General features: G+C 39.3%; 1 protein-coding gene across 6 annotated transcripts in view; it reads right to left on the minus strand.

Annotated features, from left to right (window-relative positions):
- The window catches only part of FAM13C (family with sequence similarity 13 member C), a 157,494-nt gene that overhangs the window by 68,747 nt on the left and 61,601 nt on the right, over positions 1–27,146 (minus strand). For all 6 annotated transcript variants that reach the window (XM_059397448.1, XM_059397451.1, XM_059397449.1 and 3 more), the window contains 2 exons: positions 22,098–22,216; positions 3,045–3,108 (listed from right to left, as the gene is read on the minus strand). In XM_059397448.1, the coding sequence (XP_059253431.1) occupies positions 3,045–3,108; positions 22,098–22,216 (183 nt within the window). The remainder of the gene's footprint in view (positions 1–3,044; positions 3,109–22,097; positions 22,217–27,146) is intronic.

A 27,146-nucleotide genomic window follows, 5' to 3' on the forward strand; every position in this document is an offset into this window, starting at 1 on the left:
TGACTGGGAGGGCTCCATGCTGGGTGTAGAGCCTACTTAAAAAAAAAAAAGAAAAGAAAAGAAAAGAAAAGAATATTGAACTTTATAGCCAGTTCACTGGGAAAGTAGGGGAATATATCCAGAGTCAGGTGTTTATATGTAGACAAATCATACCATGTATTGTCTTTCTGAGTACAGGAGACCTGGAGTCAAGTGTCAGCTCTGGAACCAAGCTGTAGCTGAGGCCCATCTATCTGTGACAGAGCAAGTATAATTCAAAAGTTCAAAAAGTCGATGTAGATTAACAGATATGAAATTTTAGGAAAATATAAAGTACATATGTAACATCTTAAAATTTTTATTGTGTATATACAGCATTAGGGTCTATGGAAATGTCTGGAAAATATTTAAGAAACTCTTTTGACTTTAGACTTGCAATTGATGTGAAGAAAGAAAGCAGATATGGAACTGATGGGTTCATTTCAGAGAACTGTATGGCTATGTGTGAATGGTGGGGAGGGAGGCAACGGTAAATAAAAACAAGAAAGGAACAAAGAGGAATGAAGACAGCTAACATAACCAGAAAGTCTTGCATTTCTGTTTCGAGATAGAAGGAATACTCCTGTAAAAAGTCAGCTGTACAGAGGCCAAATATCAGTTAATTTAAAAAAAAAAATGTTATCAGTAACAACTTATCATAATAGTGAAAAACTAGGGGAAAAAACATACAATGGGTTACAGCAAGGAGAAGAAAACCAAAACTACATGCTAAATATGTATGAATTTCAGAAGCACAATACTGAGTAAATGAAATCAGATACAGAAAAGTACATACAATGCATTTATGAAAATCTCAATAATAGACAAAACAAATCTATTTTAGTCTGAAGAGTAGTTATCCTTATTGGAGAATAGTGACTAGAAGGAATTATACAGGGGTGTCTGGGATGCTGATAATGTCATTTCTTTTCTTTTCTTTTTTTTTTTTTTAAGATTTTATTTATTTATTTGACAGAGAGAGAGAGATCATAAGTAGGCAGAGAGGCAGGCGGGGGGTGGGGGTGAAGCAGACTCCCCGCTCGCAGAGAGCCCGATGCGGGGCTCGATCCCAGACCCTGAGATCATGACCTGAGCTGAAGGCAGAGGCTTAATCCACTGAGGCACCCCGATAATGTCGTTTCTTAATCTAGTTCATCCAGCTGTACATTTAGGATATATGCACCATTATACATATTTTTCTGTTTCAATTAAAAATATTATTTCTGTTTCCCACTGTGTTCCATAGGATTCTTTCCTAAATAAATGTTATGATGGGATTCTTTCATAAGAGTCTGGTTTTCCTAGATTGGGGAAATGCTGAGAAAAACCCAGTTAAATATATATCTACTCTATAGGATGTCTTCATCAATGTACCGATCCTCCCTGAATGAGTCAAACTTCTCCCATTCAAGCTTTCCTTGGTTTCCCCTGGCCCCCAAATTTTAGTCACAACAGAAAGTGCACCAAAGATGTGGACTGGAACAAACATCCCACACAGTTTACCCTTTGAGTGGAACAAAACACTGAGCACACACCACTCTTATCAATAGTTTGGATCAGCAGCACTCCCTTATCATGGAAGAGCACACATTTAAAATAGGGCATTGCCTATTTTAGTTTGAATACATGTCTCCATTCAATGTTCCTGCACCCATGTAATCCCAGAGCAATAAACTGGCACATTCCATGAAATTTGCCAACACAATATAGCAAAGAAATACAGGGAAGCAGATTTTCAAATAGATCTTTTCGCATATGTGATTTTAGAATGCTCAAGTCACCTCAGCATTCTTATGGGCTTCTAGTTCACAAATCTGAGTTTCTCCCAAATACTTGAAACCTATCACAGGCTGATTCTTACAATCACCTCATTTTTCTAGTCACTTATGTCAAAACAAATCAGCGCTTCTCTATAGCTAGCATTTTGCTTATAAACAATGTGTTCATTGATTCAGCCTCTTGCCTCTTTTTTCTTAAACTCTTTGTCACTCTTATTACCATGAATGAGATTGGGGAATTTGAAGGCCATCCCTATGCACAAATAAATAACAAGCAGTGTCCTGTTTTTTTAACTTTAGGTCATTTTCCACAACTTTAGTTATTTCTTTTAACTTGATTTAATCAGGCAGCTGGTTTAACTTTGGCTATTCATTTCTGCCAAGTTCTAAAGTAAAAAATGAAAAAGAAAATCCCCTAAATTTAATTAATTGCTTTTTCTTGGAGGGAGAGAAGAGATCAATCTTCACATGACAAATAAGCAATTTGCCTCAAGTCCATCATCTTTCTTCCTGGCATCTGAGCATCAAGTCTTTTCATTCCTTTTGCTATGATCCTAATCAGATATACCACCCACTGCTCCTTTATTATAAAATCAGGGCAAGGGAAACTAGGCAGTATTTCAAGCCAAGGTCTTAAGCCAAAGCGTTCATAATAACAGGGATCCTAATTATGTTATATTGATTTCCAACAGGAGAATTAAATGATCTATTTCAAAGAAAATTTAGACCAAACGTTAACATAATGATGTCCGGTTTGATGAGAAATCATTTGGATTGGAAAAATAGGACTTCAACCTTTCAAAATGTACTAAGAAGACCTTATTGCAAACACTAAACTATATCATACTCCACGGATAAATTGTAAGCAGGTTTACATTTGAGAGTACAAAAGCCATGAGAAGGAGAGAGAGAGAGAGAGAGAGACGGAATAAAATTAAAAGAGTACAAATATAACTGCCACACCATGGTTATACAATCCTAAAGCAAAGTGGAAAACAGAATAATGAAATGACTGCTGCACTTGGTTTAGGTCCAAAATGTAGTGAGCAGTCTCTCAGATAATTTTAAATCTATTTGCTCCAGAGTGAGGAAAAACATTACCCAAAGAGCTACAGGGAAAACAAACTCACTTAAGAGCAAAAACACTTAAAGTTTTAATCAGAAAGAATTCCCAATACTAGGAAAAAAGAATAATAAATTTCACGACTGGCTAATTCATTTCATACAACCAATAATGATGACACGTACTTCATTTAAGTCTTGATGAGTCTCGAAAGCATCCTTTGACCAAATGGTGGCCCTCTGGTCGATTCTGTAAAATATAAAGAAAAGTTATTTCCATTTAAAAGAAATCTTTCAACAGTGCACATTTGAAGCTGGCAGTTACAAATCTGGCTGTACCCTTGTTCAAAATCTTCACTGGTGTCCCACTGACCACAGAATAAAACCCAAACTCCTTATAATAGTCTGTAACACATCACAGTGCTTGAATTCTGTGCCTGAGTGTCCAGCCCTACTTCCTAACACTCATACCCAGTCCCCTACACTCTAGCCTTTCTGGCTTTCTCTTGGTTTCTTGAACACATATTGTTTGTTCCCTGTTCAAACCATCCTAATCACTATCCCAGACTGTTCTCCTCCAGATCTTCATAAAACTGACTTTACCAACATATAAGCCTCAGTGTAGCTGGATGTCACCTCCCAACAGGCCTTCCTGATGTCTTTGACTAGAAGTAGCCTCCCTACACTCTCTACCCCACTGTCCTTAGGTTTTCTTCTTAGCACTTATCACTGTCTGACATAACCAGTTCATTTGCATTTCCTCATTAAAATGTAAGCTCCAAAAAATTAGTGATTATGTTCATTTTTACACTGCTGAATCCTCAGTACCTAATACAGATTTAATATTTTTTCATTAATTCAAAAAGTTTTGTGTATGTGATTTGATATATCTGATACAGTTGGTAAAGAAAGATATTATTTGTTCACTGGAGATAGCATTTGGAAATTTCATCTTATCTTTTAACTAATAAACATAGTAATTTCTGTGTAACATGATGAGTGTGGGTTTTGCCACTACATAATTTCTAATAAAAGAAAATGACTTAAAGCACATCTACTCTGAATCAACTTTTTAAAATTTAAACACACAAAAAAACAAAAGTTCACTACAGGCAGATGCTGAATTCAAAATCATAATTTGTCAAATGTTATGATCTAATAGTATCTATTATATAACATTCAACTTTTTCTGAAGCAGTTTGCATGCTATTATATAATAAGTGTATTAAATTATAGTTATTATTCTTATAAAATGCCTGCTTTCTTAATACAAGATTTAGTCACTGTTATGTCATTTATAAAAAGATCTATTTGGGAACATAATTATTCACAGTTTTTATGCAGCTTCACTTTGAGTCCTGAAGAAACTATATATGTTCCCTGAAGGGTCAACAAGATTAATGATTTCTTTAAGTCATGATACACATTTAGAAATGCCATAAGCATAACTTCTTCAAAATATGTTTAAGAATGCAAAATTTTTTCAGTCTGAGGGCATTGCTAACTATGCAAACAATTTACTTCTAATGAGAAAAGTAAGGAGACGGTAAACAAAATTGTCTAGAATGCACTGATTTCTACTACATCTGTACAAGCCAGCATATCTCTCCTGAGTATGCAGGAAGGTTAAGGGTTCAACAGTGAGCTCAGGAAGAGATCACTGAAGTGGGAAAAGAAAGTAAGGAAGAAGACCACTGGCACACCCATTCTATCCCCATCAATTCCCTGAGCTGCAAACACAGTAATACCAGCGCTTCGGAAAATACTGAATTGTTCTATCCCACAAATGGGGGAAACCTTAGGCACAAGAGTTATGGTGTCCAATCCAGTAACATCTAAAATTTTGAATGGTTCATAATTTCTTTGTAATATACACTGGTTCTCAAACTGCATTTCTATAGAGTTATGGTAGCACGAGAAAAATGGAAGAGTGGTATTCAATAGAAAAAACAGTTATCAGTTTATAGTTTAACCATATATGTCTCTAGGGCTTTGGTCTAGCAGACAGTAAAACAAATACACAAGTAGTAAACATTAATGGAAAAAAGCAGAAATAGACTTTGTTAAAAATATATATTATTGAGATGCAGAGAACAGCCTACTTATAATATACTTACATGATCTTCCAGGGAAAGTACTTATAATTGCCCAAATAAACCTCCAGATCAAGTTTAAGAACTGTGGCCTAAGCACCAAAGTTGCTTTAATTTAATAGCCATCTGAATGTCCCCTATCTGCCTGATATAGTTCTGGGGAGATAATAATCAATAAGCAGACTCAAGGCCTTTAGGAGACTTACAATTCAGTGAAGTCTGAAGCAGAGGATAAAATTAACACCCATTCTTGAGGCTAATTTCAGTAAGTCAAGGATCAGGGCATAAAAGCTGATATTAGAATGGTAGAAAGGAACTGAGGAGGAGAAACAAGAGACATATTTTCAAGGATAAAAATAATCAAAAGGTAGGGGCGCCTGGGTGGCTCAGTTGGTTAAGTGTCTACCTTCAGCTCAGGTCATGAACTCCAGATGCTAGGATTAAGCCCCATGTCGGGCTCCCTGCTCAGAGGGGAGTCTGCTTCTCCTTCTCCCTCTGTTCTTCCTCCCTCACACTCTCTTTCTCTCAAAATAAAATAAAATCTTAAGGAAAAAAATCAAGAGGTCTTGGGTGTGTATTGAAAGTATGGAATAAAAGAAATGGGATAATGAAAGTTATTCCAAAGTTTTGAGACTATGTGACTAGAAAGATGACAAGTGTTTTTTCTAATGGAGATAGAAAAATATGTAATTTTGGTGGGGAGAGCAGGCAGTTGGCAGAAAGAAAGGCAATTCATGAGTTTAGATTTAGATATTTGCAGCTTGAAGTAAGGCTGAGTTAGGGAAGTAAAAATACCTGAGCAGGGCTCACCCTAGAATTCGCACTCCACAGTGAGTTTAGCAGAGAGGCTGTGGTAATGGTAACTATGATGTGCAGTGGTCACAGGTTCTGCACTGATGTTTTTTCCCTGTTGTTCAGCCAGAGCCTAGCATGGTACCTGGCTATGGTATACACTCAGTGCACGTTTTTGGATGGGAAAGGAAGAAACAAAAGGAACAGATCTAAGAATGTCTTTTTGATCCACTTACTAGCTGTGTGTACCCACAGGTAAGATATCAACCTCTGTAAGGCTTGGTTTCCTCATCTGTAAAGTGAAAATAATAGAAGCTACCTCATAGGATAATTCACGATACTACTGCTAGCTGTATTAAAAAATAACACATGGATCTAGAATCACATATGAAAACTAACATAACAGAATTATAAATGATGATAATAAATAGTCTATTTTATTAACAATAATCAAAACCTTGTGAATAAACAAGCTGAAAAAGACAAAACCTGGGGTTTCCTTACTCAGGGCCACTGGGCAATTCTCTAAAACTGGCCAGTTTAGTGGACAGAAGAAAGAAGGTACAGATCCATCACTAAGGAGATAAGAAGCTAACTGGAATATCATTCTAATAACAAAGAAAAACAGGTTATGAGAAAGAATAGTGTCATGGACCATCTAACAGTTCACCAGCCCTTACTACACCAGCCTGGGAATGCCAGGTACTTTACTTACATTATTTCATTTAATCCTCATAGTAACTATATGAGATTAGCATTAGCATCCCATTTGACTTAACAGAAAATAAGGAAGTTATATAACTTTATTCTTTTGTTAAATTAATATTTATGAACCACCAACTCTGTGCCAGGTCCTATTGGAGGTTTTTGGAATAAAACAGTGAATAAAATAAAGTCTCTGCCCTAAAGGAACTTACAATTTTCATATGAGGAAAGAGAACCTAAAGAAATAAACCAGTGATCTATGGTGTACCAGGTGCTAAGTAGAGCAGAAAACAAGGGAGGCAAGGAGAACAGAACATGAAGGTGCATTGCCCAAGTTCATACTGCTAGAAAATCCCAGTCATTTGGAGCTCGTGAGAATGCAAGCAGAGAAACAAAAGGCTGGTGGACTGAACAAGATAAAGGTCATGGCAGAAGAGGAAAGAAAAGTGAAAGCTTCTCCATAGAGGAATTTAGCAATGAAAAGAGAAATGGAACAGTATCTAGGTATCTCAAATTCCCTTTTTTTTAAAGATCTTTAAAGATACTGCTTGAACCATTTACAGTCCTGTCTGAAAACTGGCCTAAACATAAATTCTGGGTCACACTGAAACATTCCCTCCAATTCTCTTGCTTCCCTTCATCCAAAGTAACAACAGAAAAGGAACCATACACATCTCTGCTATGGGTAGGCCTGTCAGAGCACTCTGCCAGCTCCATCACAGCCTTGTCCTCTGGTCCAGGCAACAAGGAATGCAGACTGTGTTCCACAGAGCGTGACTATGGGTCTCAGCACTGAGGAGAGTATCATGCCTCTGAAGATCACCACCGTCACCAGCACTGTCACCCCCACCACCAATACTGTCACCACCACCATCATCGCTGTCATCACCACCACCACCAGCATTGTCATCACTACCATGAGCACCATCATCACCATCACCCGCACTCTCATCACCACCACCAGCACATTGTCACCACCACAAGCACTGTCATCACCACCATTACCATCACTGTCATCACCATCACCACCAGCAGTGTCATCACCACCACCAGAATTGTCATCACCACCACCACCACTATGGTCATTGTCACCATGACTACCATCAATGTCATTGTCCTCACCAACACTGCCACCACTCCCACTGTCATCATCATCACCATTGTTGTCGCCACTGCCACCATCATCATGACCACTATTGTGGTGCCATCACCACTACCATCACTGCCACTGCCACTGTCATCACCACCACCACCATAGTCACCCCCACTGCCACCGCAATTGTTACCACCACTGCCATCATCACCTCCACTGTCACTGTGATCACTACTGTATCTGCCACTCCCATTGCTATCACTGCCACTCTTACTGTCTTCACCACCACCACCATTATCACCACCATCACTGTCACCAAAACTACCACGGTCATCACCACCATCACTGTCATCATCACCACTACAACCATCATCAGTATTATCACCACCACAACCCCCAGGACTGACTGCCACATCACTACCACAACCCCTGCCATCCCTACTATTGCCACCATGATATAATTCAAATTAAAAGCACTTCTGGCAGAAAAATAGAAAACTTAATTGTGCACTGATATTAAAAGATCTTCTCCTGGATGTGGTGACTGCAAAGTTGTGGACAACCCATTAAAGAGGATCTTTTCCAAATTTTTTGGCGTTCCCACATTGCTGGAACCCTAAAGCATATGCCAAGCCAATATGTAGGATCATCCTTCAGTGGTCTTCCCTCAGAACATGTACTGGAATTCAAAATAGCAAGATGAACAAAGCATTAAGATATTTTTCATGGCCTAAGGATAGTGTCAGATCACAGATGTAATAATTTGTGAAAAAGCAATATTTTAGCATAGGATTTTTAAATTTATATCAATATTTCAATCATCAATAATTAAATTTGCAGATGAATGTGTTCCCTATCTCAGTGAAAAATTTCCCCCTCTATCCAGTGCCAGAGTTATTCTGACACTTTCCTCTCCCTAAAGCTCAATACCCATTGTATTATGAAGTCCTTCAATTTTTCATCCCAAGTAACTTTTGCATTTGTCCCCTTACCTCTACCTCCACCACTACCACCTCAAGTCCAATTACTATAATCTGTCTTTTGGTCTGCCTCCATGATCCCCCTACTTCCACTCTACACTCTCAAACCATTTTCCACACAATCACTTGTCACTATCCTTCTGCACATGGCACTTAAAAACCAATATATTTAAAGTATCCTGGGACACCCTACAGGATTTTGCATCTGTGCACCTCTTCAATCTCAATTCATACCATCCCCTCTCTGCTCCTACTACACTGACATTCTTATAGTTTCTTGTATGCACCATGGTCATTCCCACCTCAGGCCTTTATATATGCTGTTCCTGTGCCCATAATGCTATTCCCTATCCACTTTCTCTCCTAATTAATACATTCATCCTATAGATACCAGGTACCTCACAATCAAGTCTCCCGTTTATATGTTCTTTTTTTTTAAGATTTTAAAAATTTATTTGCCAGAGAGAGAGAGAGAGAGGAAAAGAGACCATAAGAAGGAGAAGAGGCAGGCAGAGGGAGAAGCAGGCTCCCTGCTGAGCAAGAAACCCGATGCAGGACTCAATCCCAGGACCCTGGGATCATGACCTGAGCCAAAGGCAGACACTTAATGGACTAAGCCAACCAGGTGTCCCATGTTCTTGTTGTATTATAATTCCTTATTTGCTCCATAACATAGTCCTTAACCATGTATATGTATAATTACCTGATTGTCTCTTCCTCTCTCTTATGACACTTTATGGAGCAGGGACCTTGTGAGTCTTGCTTATTATTTTTATCTATGGCTAATGGTGACATTTGGCATGGAGTAGGCACTCATATGTTTGTTAATAGAGTTTTCACCCTGGGTGAAGGCGCATGTGGGTGGTGCAGTCAGTCAAGCGACTAACTTGATTTTGGCTCATGTCATGATCTCAGGGTCATGAGTTGGGCTCCATGCTCAGGAGTCTGTTTGAGGCTCTTTCTTCCTCTCCCTCTGCTCTTCCTGCTCATGCTCTCTCTTCCTTTCTCTAAAATAAATAAATAAATCTTTTAAAAAAATGAATAAAGCATTCATCCCAGGGTTACGGACAACTGCCAACTCTGGTATATTCCTAAGTGTATATGATGATTATGATAAAACTCATGCTCTGTCCTCCACCTACAACATGCCAGCAGGACAGCAGGGTGGGGTTCTCATGCCTACAAGCAGATCCATTTCTTCCCTGAAGAGACCTGCTGGAGATTAGCAAGTGGTGTTTTAACCCACATTTACGAAAACCTGGGCAAAAAGAGTAAAAGGAGAGAAGCCAGAACACTCTTCAGAGTGCTTCATACAGAATCAGAACCTTAAGGCCAAACCAAGCTGAACCTTGAATCACTCTTAAGAGTAAAACAATCTGAGGGGTTTGAATTGGCAGGTGGGTGGGAGGTTGGGGTACCAGGTGGTGGGTATTATAGAGGGCACGGATTGCATGGAGCACTGGGTGTGGTGAAAAAATAATGAATACTGTTATGCCAAAAATAAATAAAAAATAAATTAAAAAAAAAAGAGTTCAAGATATTCCGCTGCATTAAACTGAGCCTCTGTTCAGAAAGCAGCATGGGATACACTAATGTATACCCGGATGACTGCTGGCTGACTGTATGACTGTTGTTTCCTAAAACACTTTTGAAAACAAAAGGTATATCCCAAGAGGACAACCATCTGAGCAAAACATTCTTTATGTACAAACAATAGCTCTATATGCAGACATAGACACGATGCCAATAAATTCCAGTAACATTATTAGCAACAATAGCAACCCTCAATACCAGTAAATAAAAAATTCTGTTCTCTAGAGAGTCTAAGCTATATTAAAGACATTCTCTTATTGGTCTTTTTCTTTTAACCAAATTTCTGTGCTAAAGGACTGAGATTGAATACTAGGCAGCCACCTTCAAAGGTAAAGAAACCAAGGCACTGAATTTGAAATGACCCCTGACACAAAGAGATTGCTGACTGAAAACAGAACCAGAAGTCAATAGATGTTCATGAAGTGACTTTCCAATCCATGGATGTACTTGTCCAGGTAAATGAAGGGGAGCAGGAGATTATGGCTAGAGGCGGAATGCTAATCTCTAACAATATGCCCTGCTAGTTACTAGAACCCAAGCTCTACCTCCCTTTATGAAAATTACAACCAATCAGTGTCCTTAAAAACATTCCTGGGCCCCATCGTTACTGAACCTGAATTTCCAAAGGAGTACATGGCCACATGTGTTTAACAAGTGATTCAGGGGACTCCTAATTGGGAAATATTATCCTAAAAGTCCAGGTGCAGCAACCTGGGAGGCTACCAGTGGCTAAAGAGCACAGATGAGAGGGACTTCTCTAAGTTCAGCAGTTCCCTCGGTGTTTCTGGCCTGGCCTCCCAGGGCACACATTCCAAAAGCTAGAAGAGTCATGTCCCTGGAGACACTGAGAAACACTGAACACCGGGCAGCCCAGCTGAACTGGAATAGATACCGCTCCTCACCTTGGTGGGTTGGAGCAGAGCCCAGAAACTGCCAGAACAATGCCAATACCCAGAGAATGGGTGGGCAGTAAGACCCATGAGGCCAGCGCCAGGACTGGGAGAAGAAAGGAGGCTGGGCTGCCATGGGTGTGGTTCAGAAACACTCCATGAGTCAGAAAGAAGAGTTTGGGAAGGGATATTGAAGACACAGAATCCATTAGGAGTGGAAGTACTAATAACATTATTAATAATGATAGGTTTGCTGAGCTGGACACAAAGCACTTCCTCGCATATCTCATTTTTTTCTATTCATTTAGCAAGTAATTATGAGACACCTGTGCTTCCTGTGCCAGAGAGTGGTCAGCTCAGGAGGCACAGTGGTCACAGCAGATGCTTCAGCGCCATGGACAGTTCTGCTCACTCAAATCACTCCCCTTTTAGTACCTGCTAAGCCTCTTCACTTTTCTGCCTCAAGAGTTTTGTGAGGCAGAGTTCACTCCCTCAGCCTGGAAGTGTGGGAGAATTACCTCCTCTGGGAACAACCCTCAGCCAGCAAAGAGGGGAGTGTGTGAATAAATACTGTAGCCCCCCAACTTTCAAAGGGATACATCTGCGGACTCTTTACAAGGTTCCTCACAGAGTCCTCAGGGGACCGATCTCCAACTGCCAAAGGTGGTAACCTCAGCTACACCCCAGCTTTCAGCTCTTCCTCTTCCCCCGACTTCCTGCTTTCTGGGATCCCCTCCCTGCACCCAAGGCTTTCTATGAGGTTCTGCTTTATGGAGAAATCTAATGTAAGCAAGTCCAGAGTAAACACAATACCTATCTTTCTGAGTCAGGGACAGAAAAAAAAAAAAAAAATCATACAAATGAAGATTTAGTTTAGGGACAGCTAAAGTAGAGAGGACAGGAGATCAAAAATAATTGTGGGGGGTGGCTAATTTGAATGGCAGGTAAATATTTGATGAATATTAAGTTCTCATTGCATTGGGCACTGTGATATTACATCTGATACTTGGCCTTCTAACATTCTAGCTTTTAAATTATGAATCAGGATAGTTCTAAGAACAAAAGAATTTAAGGCACAGAGGATTTAAGTAAGCATTAATATTAAATAAGCCTAAATCCTACCTGTGCCCTAGTAAAGGCTTTTTTCCTCTTCCAAAAAGAAGATACGCGTCTATAATCTCCACCTCTCCTCTTCCCTCTTCTGCTGTCACTGTCACAATCATCTCCCACAAGTATGATGCCTGGCCTCCACTGTCTCCCTGCGTCCCCACAACACACACCTAGAGTGGTCTTTAAAGATGTAAATCTGAGCATGTCCTTCTCCTGTTGATAATCTCCCGTGGCTTCCCTCAACTTCAACAAAATCCAAGAGCCATACCCCAGCTACAAGGCCCTGTGCTATCCGGGCACTCCAACCTTTTTGATACCATGTAATACATTCTCTCTGCAGTTCAGTCTCTCTAGCCTTATGGCCCTTGTCTGTGTCTTGAATAAACGAGCACTCGACACCTGCTATTCCTTATGCTAGTTAGGATTCTCATTATCCTTCCTTCTCAAAGCAAACAACAAATGCCATACATACCTACAACATTACCCTGTCCTTACCAGTGTGGTCTTGGCACAAGATGAACAGAACCTGGATTAGAGTTGGTCTGAGGGGCAAGGGTGAGTTAATGATCAGAAAGATAGGTCAGAGGAGGCTGGTTCTCGCCTGTGTTCATCTCATTCAAGTTTGACCAGGCACACCAGACACTTTTTGGCAGTTACCTTAAAGCTGGTTCTCAGCTCTCTCCTTCCATCAGTTCCAAGTTCGCCCCAGGCCCCCGTGTTACTCCAGCAGTGTCGTGATTTTATCTTCCCAGCACTTTCTATCTCTAACCTACTTCTGACAACAATCTTCCTTTCCCTAGGGAACTGGCACTCCACATGCACACCCCAAGCACTCTGTTATGTGTATCTGGATTTATTCAGTAAGCTCAGTGTGGCCTAAGATGTTTTCTTGTACTGGTGTTAATTCAAGGCATTGTTTGAAAACCTCCTGACATACGGGTTTATTCCTGTTTCGACCTCTCAAGTTTCTGTTCGTAGAACCTATTTCCATTTAAATGGGCCCTGCTATTTCTTTTGCCCCTGGTATCTGCAAAGTCATAGGGGTTCTCTTGATTAGAACTCTATGCTAGGGGAACGCTAAAAGACTTGCATAGCTGGAAGGGTATAAAAAGAGACTTTCTTTTACTTTTATCCACAGAATAAGATAATCAAACAAGAGGCGTCTAAGATACAAGTTCTGATTTTAAGTGTCATCTGACCCCATAAAAATCACCTTTAATATTCACTTTCTGATTCCAACTAACCCAAACCATAAAAGCCACAGGCATCACTGAAAATGTCTTTTAAGTTTCTTCTAGTTAACAAAAATAAAACTAATAGTAAAAAATCTGTTCTCCTCTAATATTCCTATCTATCTCCGACTGAGAAAAAACAGTTCAAAGAAATAGAAAATAAAATTACCTAATTTTATTACCTAATATGATTGCAATGACTGCAACAATTTTATTTATGGTTCTATATCCTGAACAGTATGTACTGCTTTTTTTTCATTTATAAATAATTTTCCCAGTTACAAACTTAAAAGGCACTCACTGGGGGAAAATTTGGAAAGCAAAAAGAATATTTTTTAAATCACCACCCTTAATCATGCCACCTGAAAATAACACCAATAAAATATTGATTTGTGTCCTTCCAGTATAAGTTTCTGTATATAATTATATGTTAAGCAAAAATAAGATCACCTTGTAATTCTGTTATATAATTGCTTTCTTCTCCATGTATAAATAAATCATGAACACATACCCACGTTAATAAAGACTCTCATAAAACAGCTTTAAATATCCATCATGAAGATTGATGTTTCTCAAGGGGATGGTGGTATGTCCTCTAGAAAACATTTAGGAAATTTAGGGGTTATTTGTGATTGGTACAGAGGCTGGCAGAGACTACTGACATTCTGCGGGCTACAACAAAAGATTCTAGAGTCCCTGAAGTATGCAGGGTAGTTCCACACATCAAAGAATTGTTCCACACCCCGCATGCCTTCCTAATGGTCTCTGGGATTGTTCGCGCCAGAGGCGCTTTGCCCCAAGCACAATCTAAACTAGAAAACCATAAGGGCTAGTGGGTGAAACAGAAATATCTAGATTATACAAGTATGGAGAAGGGGATTGGATTGAGCTGTCTCGAACATTCCACCACTATCCTATGATGCCGCCACATGCAGAAATCTAACCACATGACCTTCTATCTAATTCTCTCAAAATTATCAATTATCCATTTTATTCCTATCTGCCTTCATGATCAGATAATTGAAAAACTTATATCCCATGTCTCTTTTTGGTTTATTATTTCAAATCCCGAGCCTAGACAGCTTTACCCTTAAGCACAAACCAAAAAAACTAAAACGGAAGTACATAAAAATATTTTAAACAATTCTTACTACAGCAATATTTATAAATATAAATAACAGAAGTAGTCAAAATACACCCTAATCTGGAATTTATTACATAAGGGATGGTATAGTCACAGAATGGAATATTTTATAGTCATAAATATTTTAGAATATTTTATGATGTGGAAAAAATGCAATATTAAGTAGGACAAACTAATTACACAGAAATGTCTGAGATTTCGTTTATATGAAAATAATTTATAGATACAAATTAAATAAGTTGGTTAAAGATTAAAAAAATAGAAAAAAGTGTGGGTGAGAGCTGTGTGTGGATATGGATATGTTCGTGTGTGTGCGTGTGTGTGTGTGTGTGTGTGTGTTTAGTATTGCACATTAGTCTTGAAAAGAGATAATCCTGTAGATGAATACTATGACAGAAACACTGGAGTAGCCATTGCCTCATTGGGAAGATAAAGAGTAAGTTGAAGAACAGCCTCATTCCTGTGGCTTCAAGAACACTCAATGTCTAACCAGCTGGTCAGTTTTAAATTAGATTTTAAGTTTATATGCACACTCTGTCTCCTATCATCACTACTAAAATTTATCTCTTAAATCTAGTCCGAGTTAGACCAAGAAGTTTTCTAAGATTTTGAGATATTAAGGACAAATTTTTTGCTCCATATCCTAGAAATAGTATTTCTTTTTTTTTTTTTAAGATTTTATTTATTTATTTATTTGACAGAGAGAGAGATCAGATCACAAGCAGGCAGAGAGAGAGAGAGAGAGAGAGAGAGGAGGAAGCAGGCTCCCTCCCAAGCAGAGATCCCAGAACCCTGGGATCATGACCTGAGCCGAAGGCAGAGGCTTAACCCACTGAGCCACCCAGGTGCCCCCTAGAAATAGTATTTCTAACACAAGCCTTTGATACCAAAGTTTGTAAAATATGTTCCTTGTAAAAATTATATGTTAGAGTATTTGTTACAAAAAATCAAATTTGCTCTCCTTAGCCATACATGAAGCTGAGGTTGGTAATAATTACCCCATTACTTTATTATTCAATTTACATATAAAGATTGTAGAGTCAGATTGCAGAATGCATTCTGGTCTAGCTTTATTCTCTGGAGCCTGCTTGAAGTGAATTCAACCCGAATGTATCAGGAAGCCCCTTTCATACACAACTTTTTTATGCCACATTAGTTTACAACAGCAGCAATATAAGGAGTGCACTAGTGATGATGACAGGGTGATATATCAAAGTATTGAACTACTATATTGTATACCTGAAACTAATAAAACACTATATTTAACTAACTGGAATTAAATAAAAACATAAAACAATAGCAACAATACAAAAACATACACTAAAATGGATAACCATGTTTATGTTGGGGCAGTAGGATTATAAGAAATTTTTGTTTCCTTAGATTTTTAAAAATATTTTCTAATACAATCATGTCCCATTTACTATTATTATTAATGAGAGACTGTTTCCCTATTATCTTTATGCCTAATCATTGCCTTGTGAAAGTGCTAACAATTTATAAAGTAACCAAGGGCAGTCTCAAAAAATAATAGTAATAAATAATAGTAATAATAAAGGTGGGTTTCATTCCCAGAATAATCAAGTGTGGGCTCTTTGTCAATCAGTTCAAGGGACTGGTGATTTGGTAGAGGATATTTTTGTGCTCTGTAGCATGGAGGAGGAATTATTTTTATCTGTGACTGCAAGAGCTTGTTTTATTAAGCTAAAATCTTTCCACATCAAATCCTTTAAACATCTAGAATGTTGAGCATTTTTAGAATTCGAGTCAGAAGAAGGAAGAGAAATCATCTGACCCAAACTTGTGTTAGAGGAGGGGACTGAGGGATTTGCATTAAGTGACCAAGGTCACCTGAGAGACATGAGATAAGACTCTGCATTTCTTAATCTGAATGTTCTTTCCATTCTAGCAGACCATTTCGGAGCCCATGGGGATGGAGGCAGGACTGGGGGATGAAGAAAAGCCCTCACTACATGGCTCCCTTCCCACGCAATATAGGCAAAGTAAGCCTTTCAGAGCCCATTCTTCACACAACTGTATAGCAGGGAGTCTCAAAATACTGTCAAGGCAAACTAATTTTTTTAAAATTTATACTTCATCATTGTCCTCCCCCTGCACAATTGAAAGAAAGACAGAAAGAAAGAAAGAAAGAAAGAGAAGAAGAGAAGAGAGAAGGAGACACACAGAGACAGAAAGGAGAGGGGAGGAATCCTGAGAGCACACTAATAACAGCATATTGGCATCAAGTAGAGCTTCTGTCTGGTACAGTCAAAGAAGGCACATCTTGTCTACTATGTTATTAAAAATCTCAGGGTGCTCATTCTCGTACTCTTTTCAGCAGAGCTCATTAAGACTCTGCTTACTGCTATGAAAAATACTTAAATAAGAAACTATTAGCTATTAAAATACAGACAAGTTGTCTATCTCAAAAACAAAAGCTGAAAGGATTTATTCCCCATGGAAAAGTTACTGCCAACAAAACTTTCTCTTTCCATAAAACAACAAAGCTTTTTCTTTCTTCTGGAACATCACGAAAATAGTCAAATCCATCAAAGGCCATTATTCTCGCTAACACACCAATCCTGAACCCCCTCTAACTGGGAACTTCCAGATGAAGAGGCTAATAAACTCCCATTCGCCAATGTAACCACCAACTTAATTAGTGGTGACACAATGCTATATAGAATAGCTCCTGTTTATACAGGCAAGGTCTTTAATGACATTAAAAGTTTAATGCTGCCATAAATTTTAATACAATATTTTAAACACAAGTGAGTTAATCACTCTCAAAAGTAAATTTACTTAGCTGGGTAAGAAATCCCCAGCTTCATTAGTATTCTCTTACATTCATAAATCCTCCTTTGTCATCTAGGAGGGTTCCTAGGATCAGCACTGGCTGTAGCTACACCAAAAAAAAAAAAAAAAAAAAAATCAAACTGATGCATATTCATCAAGTGACTGCTCTGAACAGATTGATGGCATTTGTCTTGATTCTGTTAAAAGGGGAGCCAGGGCTTAAGCAAATCACAGCCTCACTGGGTGTCAAACTAGAAAATGAGAGGGTTGTATTAAATAATTACTAAGGCTTCATTCTTGCTCTAACCAAATGCAGTTCCATAATTATAAGTGTTTTGAAAAAGCTCCAGGTACTGAAAAGCATGCCAGAGTAGGGTAACACGCAGCCCCTCCACACAGATGCAATGAAAATCCAAGTTAAAATGTAAATACATCATCTTGGAAAGGAGGCATAAGACATTATCAGACATCACCTTATTAGGGCTTAGCTCCAGGCAGCTAGAGCACCTAGGATGAGCAGTCGCTGGGAAGAAAATGATTAAAGCAGGCATTATAAATCAAATGCCTGTAGGAGCCAGCAAAGAACATAAATAAGGAAGCAGATCCAGGTGGGAGTTGTGGAAAAATGGACACCTGCTCCGCAACTCCAGCTAATTGTTGCCCCTTGGGAATATAGCCCATAAGTTATCCTATCTTGAGTTTGTCAAGAAACGTCTCCCAAATCCACAAAATTTCTGAATTTTAAATATCGTCTCAAAATATTTTTAAAACAGGGGCACTTGGGTGGCTCAGTGGGTTAAAGCCTCTGCCTTCGGCTCAGGTCATGATCTCAGGGTCCTGGGATGGAGCCCCACATCAGGCTCTCTGCTCGGCGGGGAGCCTGCTTCCTCTCTCTCTGTCTGCCTCTCTGCCTACTTGTAATCTCTGTCAAATAAACAAATAAAACCCTTAAAAAATATATATTTTTGAAACATAGTACAAGGCAAGTGTATCTCCACACTAGATAAACCACAGGACACCAGACTTGAGTTCTCTGCCGTGGGGCACTGTATAAGGAATAGCATATAAGGACAGAGAGGACATGGCAAACAGAAGCAAGGATGCGGTGAAAGAGGATGGAGGGGTGAAATCAGTGTCTGAGGTTGGCTCTGTTGAAGAACAAGCAAACTGGAAGGTAGAAAAAGGTTAGGATAGGACTTTTGGGGGGTCATGAGTACCACATGAGATTCTGATGAATGTTGTAGAGATTTTCAATGGGAAACCGAACTTTTCGGTAGCAGGCAGAATAACCCCTCCCTCCCACCACCACACACACACCAAGCTCCCTGTGTCCTAATTTTTTGTCCCACTCCACATGTTACTCTTACATGACAAAAGGGCTTCTGAAGATACGATCAAGTAAAAGACCTTGAGATGAGGAGATTATTGTTTATTACCTGAGCCAGCCCCATCTAGTCCCATGAGTCCTTAAAATGAGAAAATCTCTCTTGGCCATGGCTAGAGGGAAATGTATGGAAGACATAGTACAAGGCAAGTGTATCTCCACACTAGATAAACCACAGACCCATGTTGGATATCTACAGAACTATAAGATTATAAATGTGGGTTGTTTTAAACACTCATAAACCTCCCTGAAGCCCATCCACACACACAGACAGAGGCTCCTTATGCTAGAAAGAGCTGAAGATACAACATGATCTGAGAGCTGAAGGTAGGAAACTATTTCTCCTTGGCATCCATGCAAAGATCAGTTCCCACTCCATAACACAATGAGCTCCAAAATCTCATTTCTACAAGGATGGATTCATTCTCTGAAGACTAACTTTGAGTCTCATTGAAGTGACATGTGACCCCTTGGTGGCAAAAAGATCTTTCCTCCTTTTTCAAAGTATTCATTATGCCAATAAAATTCTCCCTCCACCCCCAAGAAGGTGGCATTTTATAACTGCAGAGATTTATCCTGGCTCCTTCTCTCGCTTTGAGCCAAAACTAGGTCTGGAGCATCCTGTTACAGTATCATGTCTCTATCAAGATCTTTTTGGGCACCATATGCCTGAACCTGGCCATATGCTGGCTTAAAAGGGAAGGGAAATGTTATCAGGAATGTGAGCTACCTGACTCAAAGTTGTTTTTAGCCTCAGATCTCATTTCACCAGTTCAAGTTTCACAATCCTTGTAACATTTTGAGATTTTTTTTTTTAAAGTTTCATTAGAATGTCCCTAGGTGACGCCACCATGGCTGTGAGAAATAAGTCTAGTTTAAAGGTTACCAGCCCAATCTAAATACTAAACTTAATAGTATCAGACACTGCTTCTGATCTGATCCTTAATTCCAGATCCTATGATTTTCCAACAATGGGGTACAGAATATTCTGGAATGGGGCTAGCTAATAAACCTAGGTCCCATCAAGGTGGAACCTGGAGGCTAGAAGGGAAAGGAAGAAAAGGACAAGGTATTTGGGGTCCTATGGAGGTTTGTTAAGATGTAGAAGTGGCCAATGTGTTGGGGAGAGACAAACCTGATTTCACCAGGAAGGCTGCCTGTGACCCTGGTGAATTTGGGGACCCTGTCGGTATTTGGTTCCTTTCACTGACATGCAGAGGAGGTCAAGGAACCTCCTAAGGTGTTACAAACTTGTATATATGTACATCTCTGTTTTTCTGAGAAAAGGTACCCTAGGTCTGAGAATCCAAATTCAACTGTAACTTCCCATCCCCAAATATAAGAATTGCTGCACAGTATATTTCCTCATCAAAACTATTCTAATTCAGGGATGCCTGGGTGGGTCAGTCAGGTAAGCCACTGCCTTTAGCTCAGGTCATGACCCCAGGGTCCTGGGATTGAGTCCCTCATGGGGCTTCTGGCTCAGCAGGGAGCCTGCTTCTCTCTCTGCCTCTGCCTGCCACTCTGCCTGCTTGTGCATGTGCTCCTCGCGCTCTCTCTCTCTCTAATAAATAAATATTTAAAAAACACAAACTAGGAGAGCCTGGGTGGCTCAGTGGGTTAAAGCCTCTGCCTTCGGCTCATGTCATGGTCCCAGGGTCCTGGGATGGAGCCCCGCATGGGGCTCTCTGCTCGGCAGGGAGCCTGCTTCCTCCTCTCTCTCTCTCTCTCTCTGCCTGCCTCTCTGCCTACTTGTGATCTCTATCTGTCAAATAAATAAACAAAATCTTAAAAAAAAAAAACCCACTAACTATTCTAATCCAATACTCTTAGCTCTTACTAATCATATGTAAATGATTCTTATCACAGAATCCTATTAAACTTCTGACTTGCCCTCTAATAACAGTAAGTATTACCACTTACTTTCCCCACTGTAGGTGAGATATAAATTGATCTAAAGTTATCAAACATCAAGTATCTTTGAGAAGTCTAACTGTTGATGTTTTTCCTGATTAGCCTCTGTGGAACACCCACCCCAAAGGGCTGCCATACATTCCATACACAAGAATGATTTAGGTTTTTTGTTCATTTGTTTTGTTTTGTGTTACTATTTTGAACTATGCATGGGTATAGAGTTGGCCTGTTCTTGCTGAGAAAGGCAGTCAGTCACCAGTGAGGTGGAAGGGAAACAGGGTCACTGCACAAAATTGGCTCTAGTCAGTCTAAAAGAGCTTCATTATAATAAGGCTTCAAGTAGGAAGGAGAATGCCCCAAGCAGCAGAGAAATGACAAGGCTGAGTCTTACCTGACCTGAAGTCACATAAGAATAAACAGAAAAGAGGTGGCAGCTTGTGAGAAGGATGATACAAGAAACCTATTAATCTGGTTGGAGAGCAGTCACCTTGGTTTTGGGACCCCTCCAACCTTTTGGGTCTCTTTGATTCTAAATTTAGTATGTTGAATATTTTAAAGCAAAATTACATAGCAGCCAACTTCTCTGTAGTTGTTGATTCATTTAGGCTGTGCTGCCATAAAAGAAAAAAAAAAAATCTAAAGGTCATGCTTGGAAGCACAGCGCTCCCTTCCCACTGACTGAAGGCTATGATTATGCTGTACACATGATCCTACAAAGACAGCTGACACAACTCGCAGCTGAATTCTTTCTTCTGTTTATTTCCAGAAAAGACTTTCCACAGACAGCTGCAATGCTGGGCTCCCATCAGAATGCCATGCCAACCGTGCTGCAGACAGCTTTCCACCTCCGCCCTCGCCCTGGACCCCGGGCTGTCTCCAGCAGGTCTAGCAGACCAGAGAGCCCAGCCCCAGGGCTGCTTCAAGTGCCTCAAGGACACTACTGGGATCAGCACCGCAGCCACACCTGCTATTCTGTAATCAAATGTTTATAGGGTCAAAGTCTGGCTCAACTTTTTCACTTGTGCAACATCAGGCCAGTGCCTCAGGGAGTCCCAGCCTCAGGCTTCTCCTCCATAAAATGGGCCTATTAGTACTCACTTTGTGAAGAAGAGGCAAAGGCTAAATGAGATAATATGTGAAAAGAAATTGGCTTGATGTCTACACTGTCATCACTAATTATCATTATCACAGAGGAAAACCTAATCATCTCTAGCATGGAATAGAAAAGGACAAATGAAATCAGCATTTCTTTCTCCAAGACTCTCTCCGAGCCAAGCCAAGCCGAAGACTGATTATCTCCAAAATGAAGGCAGAAACTGTAGGTTATTTACATTTCTCCTCAACTCAGACTCAATGATACTCTCACAGCTGCTTTAAGCCGCTTCTGTGACTTGTAAGGAATGCCAGTCAAAATCAGAAAGCCTTGCCTTGTGTGGGAATGGCAAGCACAGCATCAGCATTTCTGGGAAAGCAATACCAGGCACAGTACAATTTCTGACGACAAAAGGCCCACCTTGGTTGAACTCGTACTGTTTCTTGGCACCTGAAGGAGTGGTTTTGCGGACTCTCGTGAGCTGGTGTTCCTGTTCTCCCCCGACACTCTGGCTGGCTGGGTACCACATGCTCTGTCTCCTACAAGAAGAAACAGCTAAAGTAGAGGAGCTGTCAGTGGGCATCACACCGGAGTGTTCTTCAGCTGGAAGTGGGTCTCAGGGCAGGCAACACACTCCGCAGAGTATAGTTGGGGAAGGGGGCCAATAAGTAATTTGCAATTTAAGAAACATTTTTCTATCAGTCAGTTGTTACAAGATTACAGAATAAAGAGAAAAATAATGAAAAATCTAATGTTCGAGAGAGACAATGTAACCATGCCATAAAAATTTTCACATTAAAAATATTATAGAAGGATATTGAATAAATAGATATATCTGAAAACATAATTTCTAGAATATTTATAGCATTGGCTCATTTTTGTAAAAACAAACATATGTATGAATACACACACATACAGATTGAGATACCAAATTCTTAACCGTGACTAACTCTAAGATGTCATTTCTTTTTTCCTTTTTGGGGCTCATCTACATTTTTAAAAATAAACATGCATTACTCCTATAATAGGAAAGAAATTTAAGTCAGTCTGAAACCTAAGGAATACATCGTTTTTATGAATTCCAATCCCCAAGTATGCAAGCATTCTCTTCCCAATCTCTCTCTCTCTGTCTCTCTCTCCTTTCAACACACACACACACACACACACACACACACGCCATTAGCTACACTGCATCCAAAGAAATAACTACACTGGACATCCCACGATGCAATCAGTGCATTAATTTAGAAGAACTCCAGAATGCTAAACTTTCTAGATAATATCATAAACACATCCAAGCTAACATGAATCTGGATTCACTATAAGAACACATACACTAAAAATGAAAGATTTATATACATTCAACAGTTGAACCACTATAATTTTTGAGCTGTGTCAAATCTCTAATTGACAAGTTTTCCCTGCAGCAAAATAGCCCCTTTACCTGATAAAAGAAATACTAAAACTAAACTCAGTGAGAAAGTGTGTAAATCCAGATGGCTACTGTCACGCAGTGAGAATATTCATGTGCCGCAGTACATCTGGGTCTGACTGAGCAGTATACTTTGGTGGCAGTGTAGACCAAGCTTTCCTATTTGGAGTGTGGGTTAAAGTCAGTACACGTTCCAATATGTCAGATGTCTCAGAAGTCACATTTCTGAAACACTAGGATAATGAAGTGGGTTTTTTTGCCAAGTAGTCATCACAAGCTTCTAAAACAAAATTATGGGGCACCTGTGTGACTCATTTAGTCAAGTCTCTGTCTTTAGCTCAGGTCATGATCTCAGGGTCCTGGGATGGAGCCCCACCTTAGGTTCCCTGCTTGGTGGGGAGTCTGCCCTTCCCGCCCCCCACCCCCAGCTCATGCTTTCATTCTCTTTCTCAAATAAATAAATAAAGTCTTTTTAAAAATAAAATTAGATATATATGCCTTCCTGTAAGAGGGTTAAAGTGGGGAGTTGGAGCAGAGATAAAGAAAGGGTTTAATTATTCCTCCAGGATCCTTTAATACCATTTCTCTAAGCCTCCAGCTTCAGGCAAAAAGACACTCTGGACATAGTAAACGCTTGTAAAAAAAATTCTACAACTACCCAAATACTGGCCAAGTTTCCCCAAAAGTGGGTTCAAGTGAGATAGCTCTGCCTACTACTTGCTAGGTATGTGACAAGTCACATCAATTATCAGGATCCCCACTTCCTGGTCTGTAAAATGGGGATAACACTCCAAGGTCACAAAGTTGTTGAACAAGAGGTCATTAGAACATATCTTAGTACCTGTCAACTGGAGGTACACAGCAGATGGGAGTTATAAACACTAATATTTCTTCTATAAAAATTCCCTTGAATCTTAATATTCTGAAAGTTATGTTAAGGAAACCCTCAGAGACTTAATCCAAACAAGTTTATCAAAAGCAAACCTATGTTTGTGGTGGGATGCTTATTTGTTTCAGATTTATATACTTCAAGAGTATAATCTACAAGATTCTCAAGAACTTTATAGGAAATAGGAAAGTAAATCCCAATTCTTACTCGCTCCAGTTTTCATAAAAATAATTTCATGCTTTTGCTTAAAGGGAGAAGGCATAAAAAAGATGGATGTCATTTTAACTAAATTAATAAAACAGTAGCTTCCAAAGATATTGTGCTGCCAGGTATCATTTATTCATAAGGACATAAAGGAAAAAAGTATATAACAAGAACAGTAATAATCATGGTTATTGGCCTCTATAACGGAGACACATGAGACACCAGGACTCACCTTCTTGGTGAGTTCACATCCCTATTCCAATTGGGTTCTACCACCTGACCAGTGACAAGGTTAACTAGGACTGCCAAAGAAAGTTCTTAGAATAGATAACGTATTCGTGTGCAATTGAGAGAGCATATTCTTTCCCTGCCACCCTCTCAAAAGTGACACTATCTGGGCAAGAACATATTTAACATATTAGCTTTGCTCATTTAAGCTTCATTACATCTTTGAGATCTGCTATAATACCCCCTACCAAAAATTCTAAAACAATAAAGCAGAGTGTTTACCTTAAAATAACTGAGATATATTTTTATTTAAAAAGGAATCACCTACTACAAACCAAGGATGTTGACAGTTAGGGAGGTTATGTAAAAGTGACTAAGGCAATCCTGCCCCCAAAGAATTTTAAAATCTACCGTTTGACAATGACTAAAGTGTAAGAGGGCAGACACTAACTTGTTTACTGCTGTGCTAATGTGCTTGCGAATGGACAGGTCCATGCTGACCAACAGAATTGAAGGAAGGAGAAGCCAAGACCCTCTCCTCCACGCTTGTCTTCCTGGCACCTGGCCAGGCAGAGGCTGGCGGGGCACCTGTAAGCCAAGTAATCCTACATCTTGTCCTCATTCCAGCTATCCCCTATCATTTGACCTTGTGTCCTGTATGTCCCAATTACAGCCTTGGTGCAGTGATTTGCTGGTTCTCTGCTATACACAGAAGCAATTAAATGGACTTGGTTCTGAGATACTTCATAAGTAAGGTGCCTATAAAACAAACATTATTTCTGTTATTTTCTGATCCATGAGCAGAGGCTAAGATAGTACACACAATAAGAGAGAAACTGTCTATTAGATTGAACGGCTTAGAAACTCAGCTGAGTTAAGGAAAAATAAGCCGCTGCTAAGCAGAAATAATGAAATATAATATTTTATCCTTGTTAGGGCTTTAGTGAATTCAGCTGACTCTTACAGAACTTGAGAGAATCTAGTTTTGATCCAATGTAATGACCACAGTTTCATGTTCTTCCGAGTCCTCCTTGTACAAATCTGTAACCCAGAAAAAAGGGAAAAAAAATGCTTTGTCCTAGTCCTAGTTTTTGCTTAGCTTAACAAACCAGAATGCTACTCTTGGGCCTCAAAGATCTACACATCCTTTAAATCTTCCTTTCGAGATGTGTGGTCAATCAAAATATTAACTTTTTTCATCTTCTCACGCTTGAGGTTTTATTCGTGTCTATTCCATTCCCAAATTAACTAAAAAAATTTACTTTCTTCAACTACTGGCTTAAATTTTAATTTAATATAATTTAATTTAATTTAACTTAATTTTAAATTAAGTGGGTTTATAACTAATCACTGCTTTTCCCAAGAGCTCTAACTACATAGTTAATGCATCCAATATTTCCATAGTTTGGAAAAGCATATATATTCAGCTCTTAGAATGAACAGGCAATGTGTTATTAATCTACACTATCCTATGCCATCCCAGAGTTCTTTTTACCTTAATCTTCACACATCTGTGAAAATGACTTAAAGTCCTTTTGAATAACTGGGGGTTTTAGAGATTTTTGTCCCTGATTGAAAGAACTATTGGATTATCACATCCATTTTCTAGTTGGGGGAAAGGGGCTCCGGAAGAGCTGGTTTACAGTATCTTCTAAACATGTGTCTGATTATTATTTGAAGTGTTCTGCGACTTTAACACATATTACTAAGAGAACCCTTTCTTCAGACCTCTTTTTAAAAATAATTTCTGCCTTGGTCATTATTTCAACACAGAAATAAATCATGGAGGATGAAAGAGGCATACATTCAAAATCTACACAGATCCACAAAGTAGGATCTCCTCTGGTCTTATTTCCTTACCTGAAATACAGGGATATCGCCCACTTTACTGCCTACATTTGTAAGAACTTCTGGTAGAAAATAGACATTCAAATTGGGATATTTTGTCCACTTTCCAAATCAAATAACATTCATCGAGTGCCTCACCTGTACTCAGCACTAAACTAGGCACTTCTAGCCTGTATGTCCTCACTTAAAACTAGGAGGCAGATCTTACTCTCTCACTTTTCCCCAAGGAGAATAATAAAGTGAAGATAAGACAGAATTCTTGCCACTTTATTTCAACATCCCAAGTTTACTATTATCAAATGACAAAATAAAACAATTTAGTAACTAATTTAACTCCTTTATTCAAGGAAAAACAATCATGAATTTAGGGAGTACAGAGCTTATCAAACAGTGGAGCTCTCTCCCAAAGGTTTTGTGGGCAAGAATGAGCATTATAGAATGTAAGAAGAGGCAACAAGGAAACAGGGCATGAATGGCTAGGAATTCAGGGATTTCCTTGTAAGGCTAATAGGTCCTATTTTCTAGGTAAGATAAGCTAGTTAAAACTAACTTGAAAGATTGTGACAGGGGTTAGGGTCTCTTGACAGGTGTTTTCAGTAAGTGCAGTCTAACTTTGTTTAGATTTGTGACATGGGCTAGGCCACTGAGATGGCCTCCATTTTGTGGGTCCCAATATACAAATTAATTACATCAACGTCCCCCCCTTTTGATAAATTCTTAGTTGTACTGCAAATATTGATCAAAATGTAAAGTATTAGTGTCACTCTGAACTACCACTCCTTGTTGATGTTGGAATCAGGATGAATCTCTAACTGCAATTCATAGGTTAGGATATCAAGGTGTTGGTCTTTTAGTTGGCAGTTTCTTC

This window comes from Mustela nigripes, chromosome 4 (assembly GCF_022355385.1).
Source record: "Mustela nigripes isolate SB6536 chromosome 4, MUSNIG.SB6536, whole genome shotgun sequence".
NCBI classification, from domain to species: Eukaryota; Metazoa; Chordata; class Mammalia; order Carnivora; family Mustelidae; genus Mustela; species Mustela nigripes.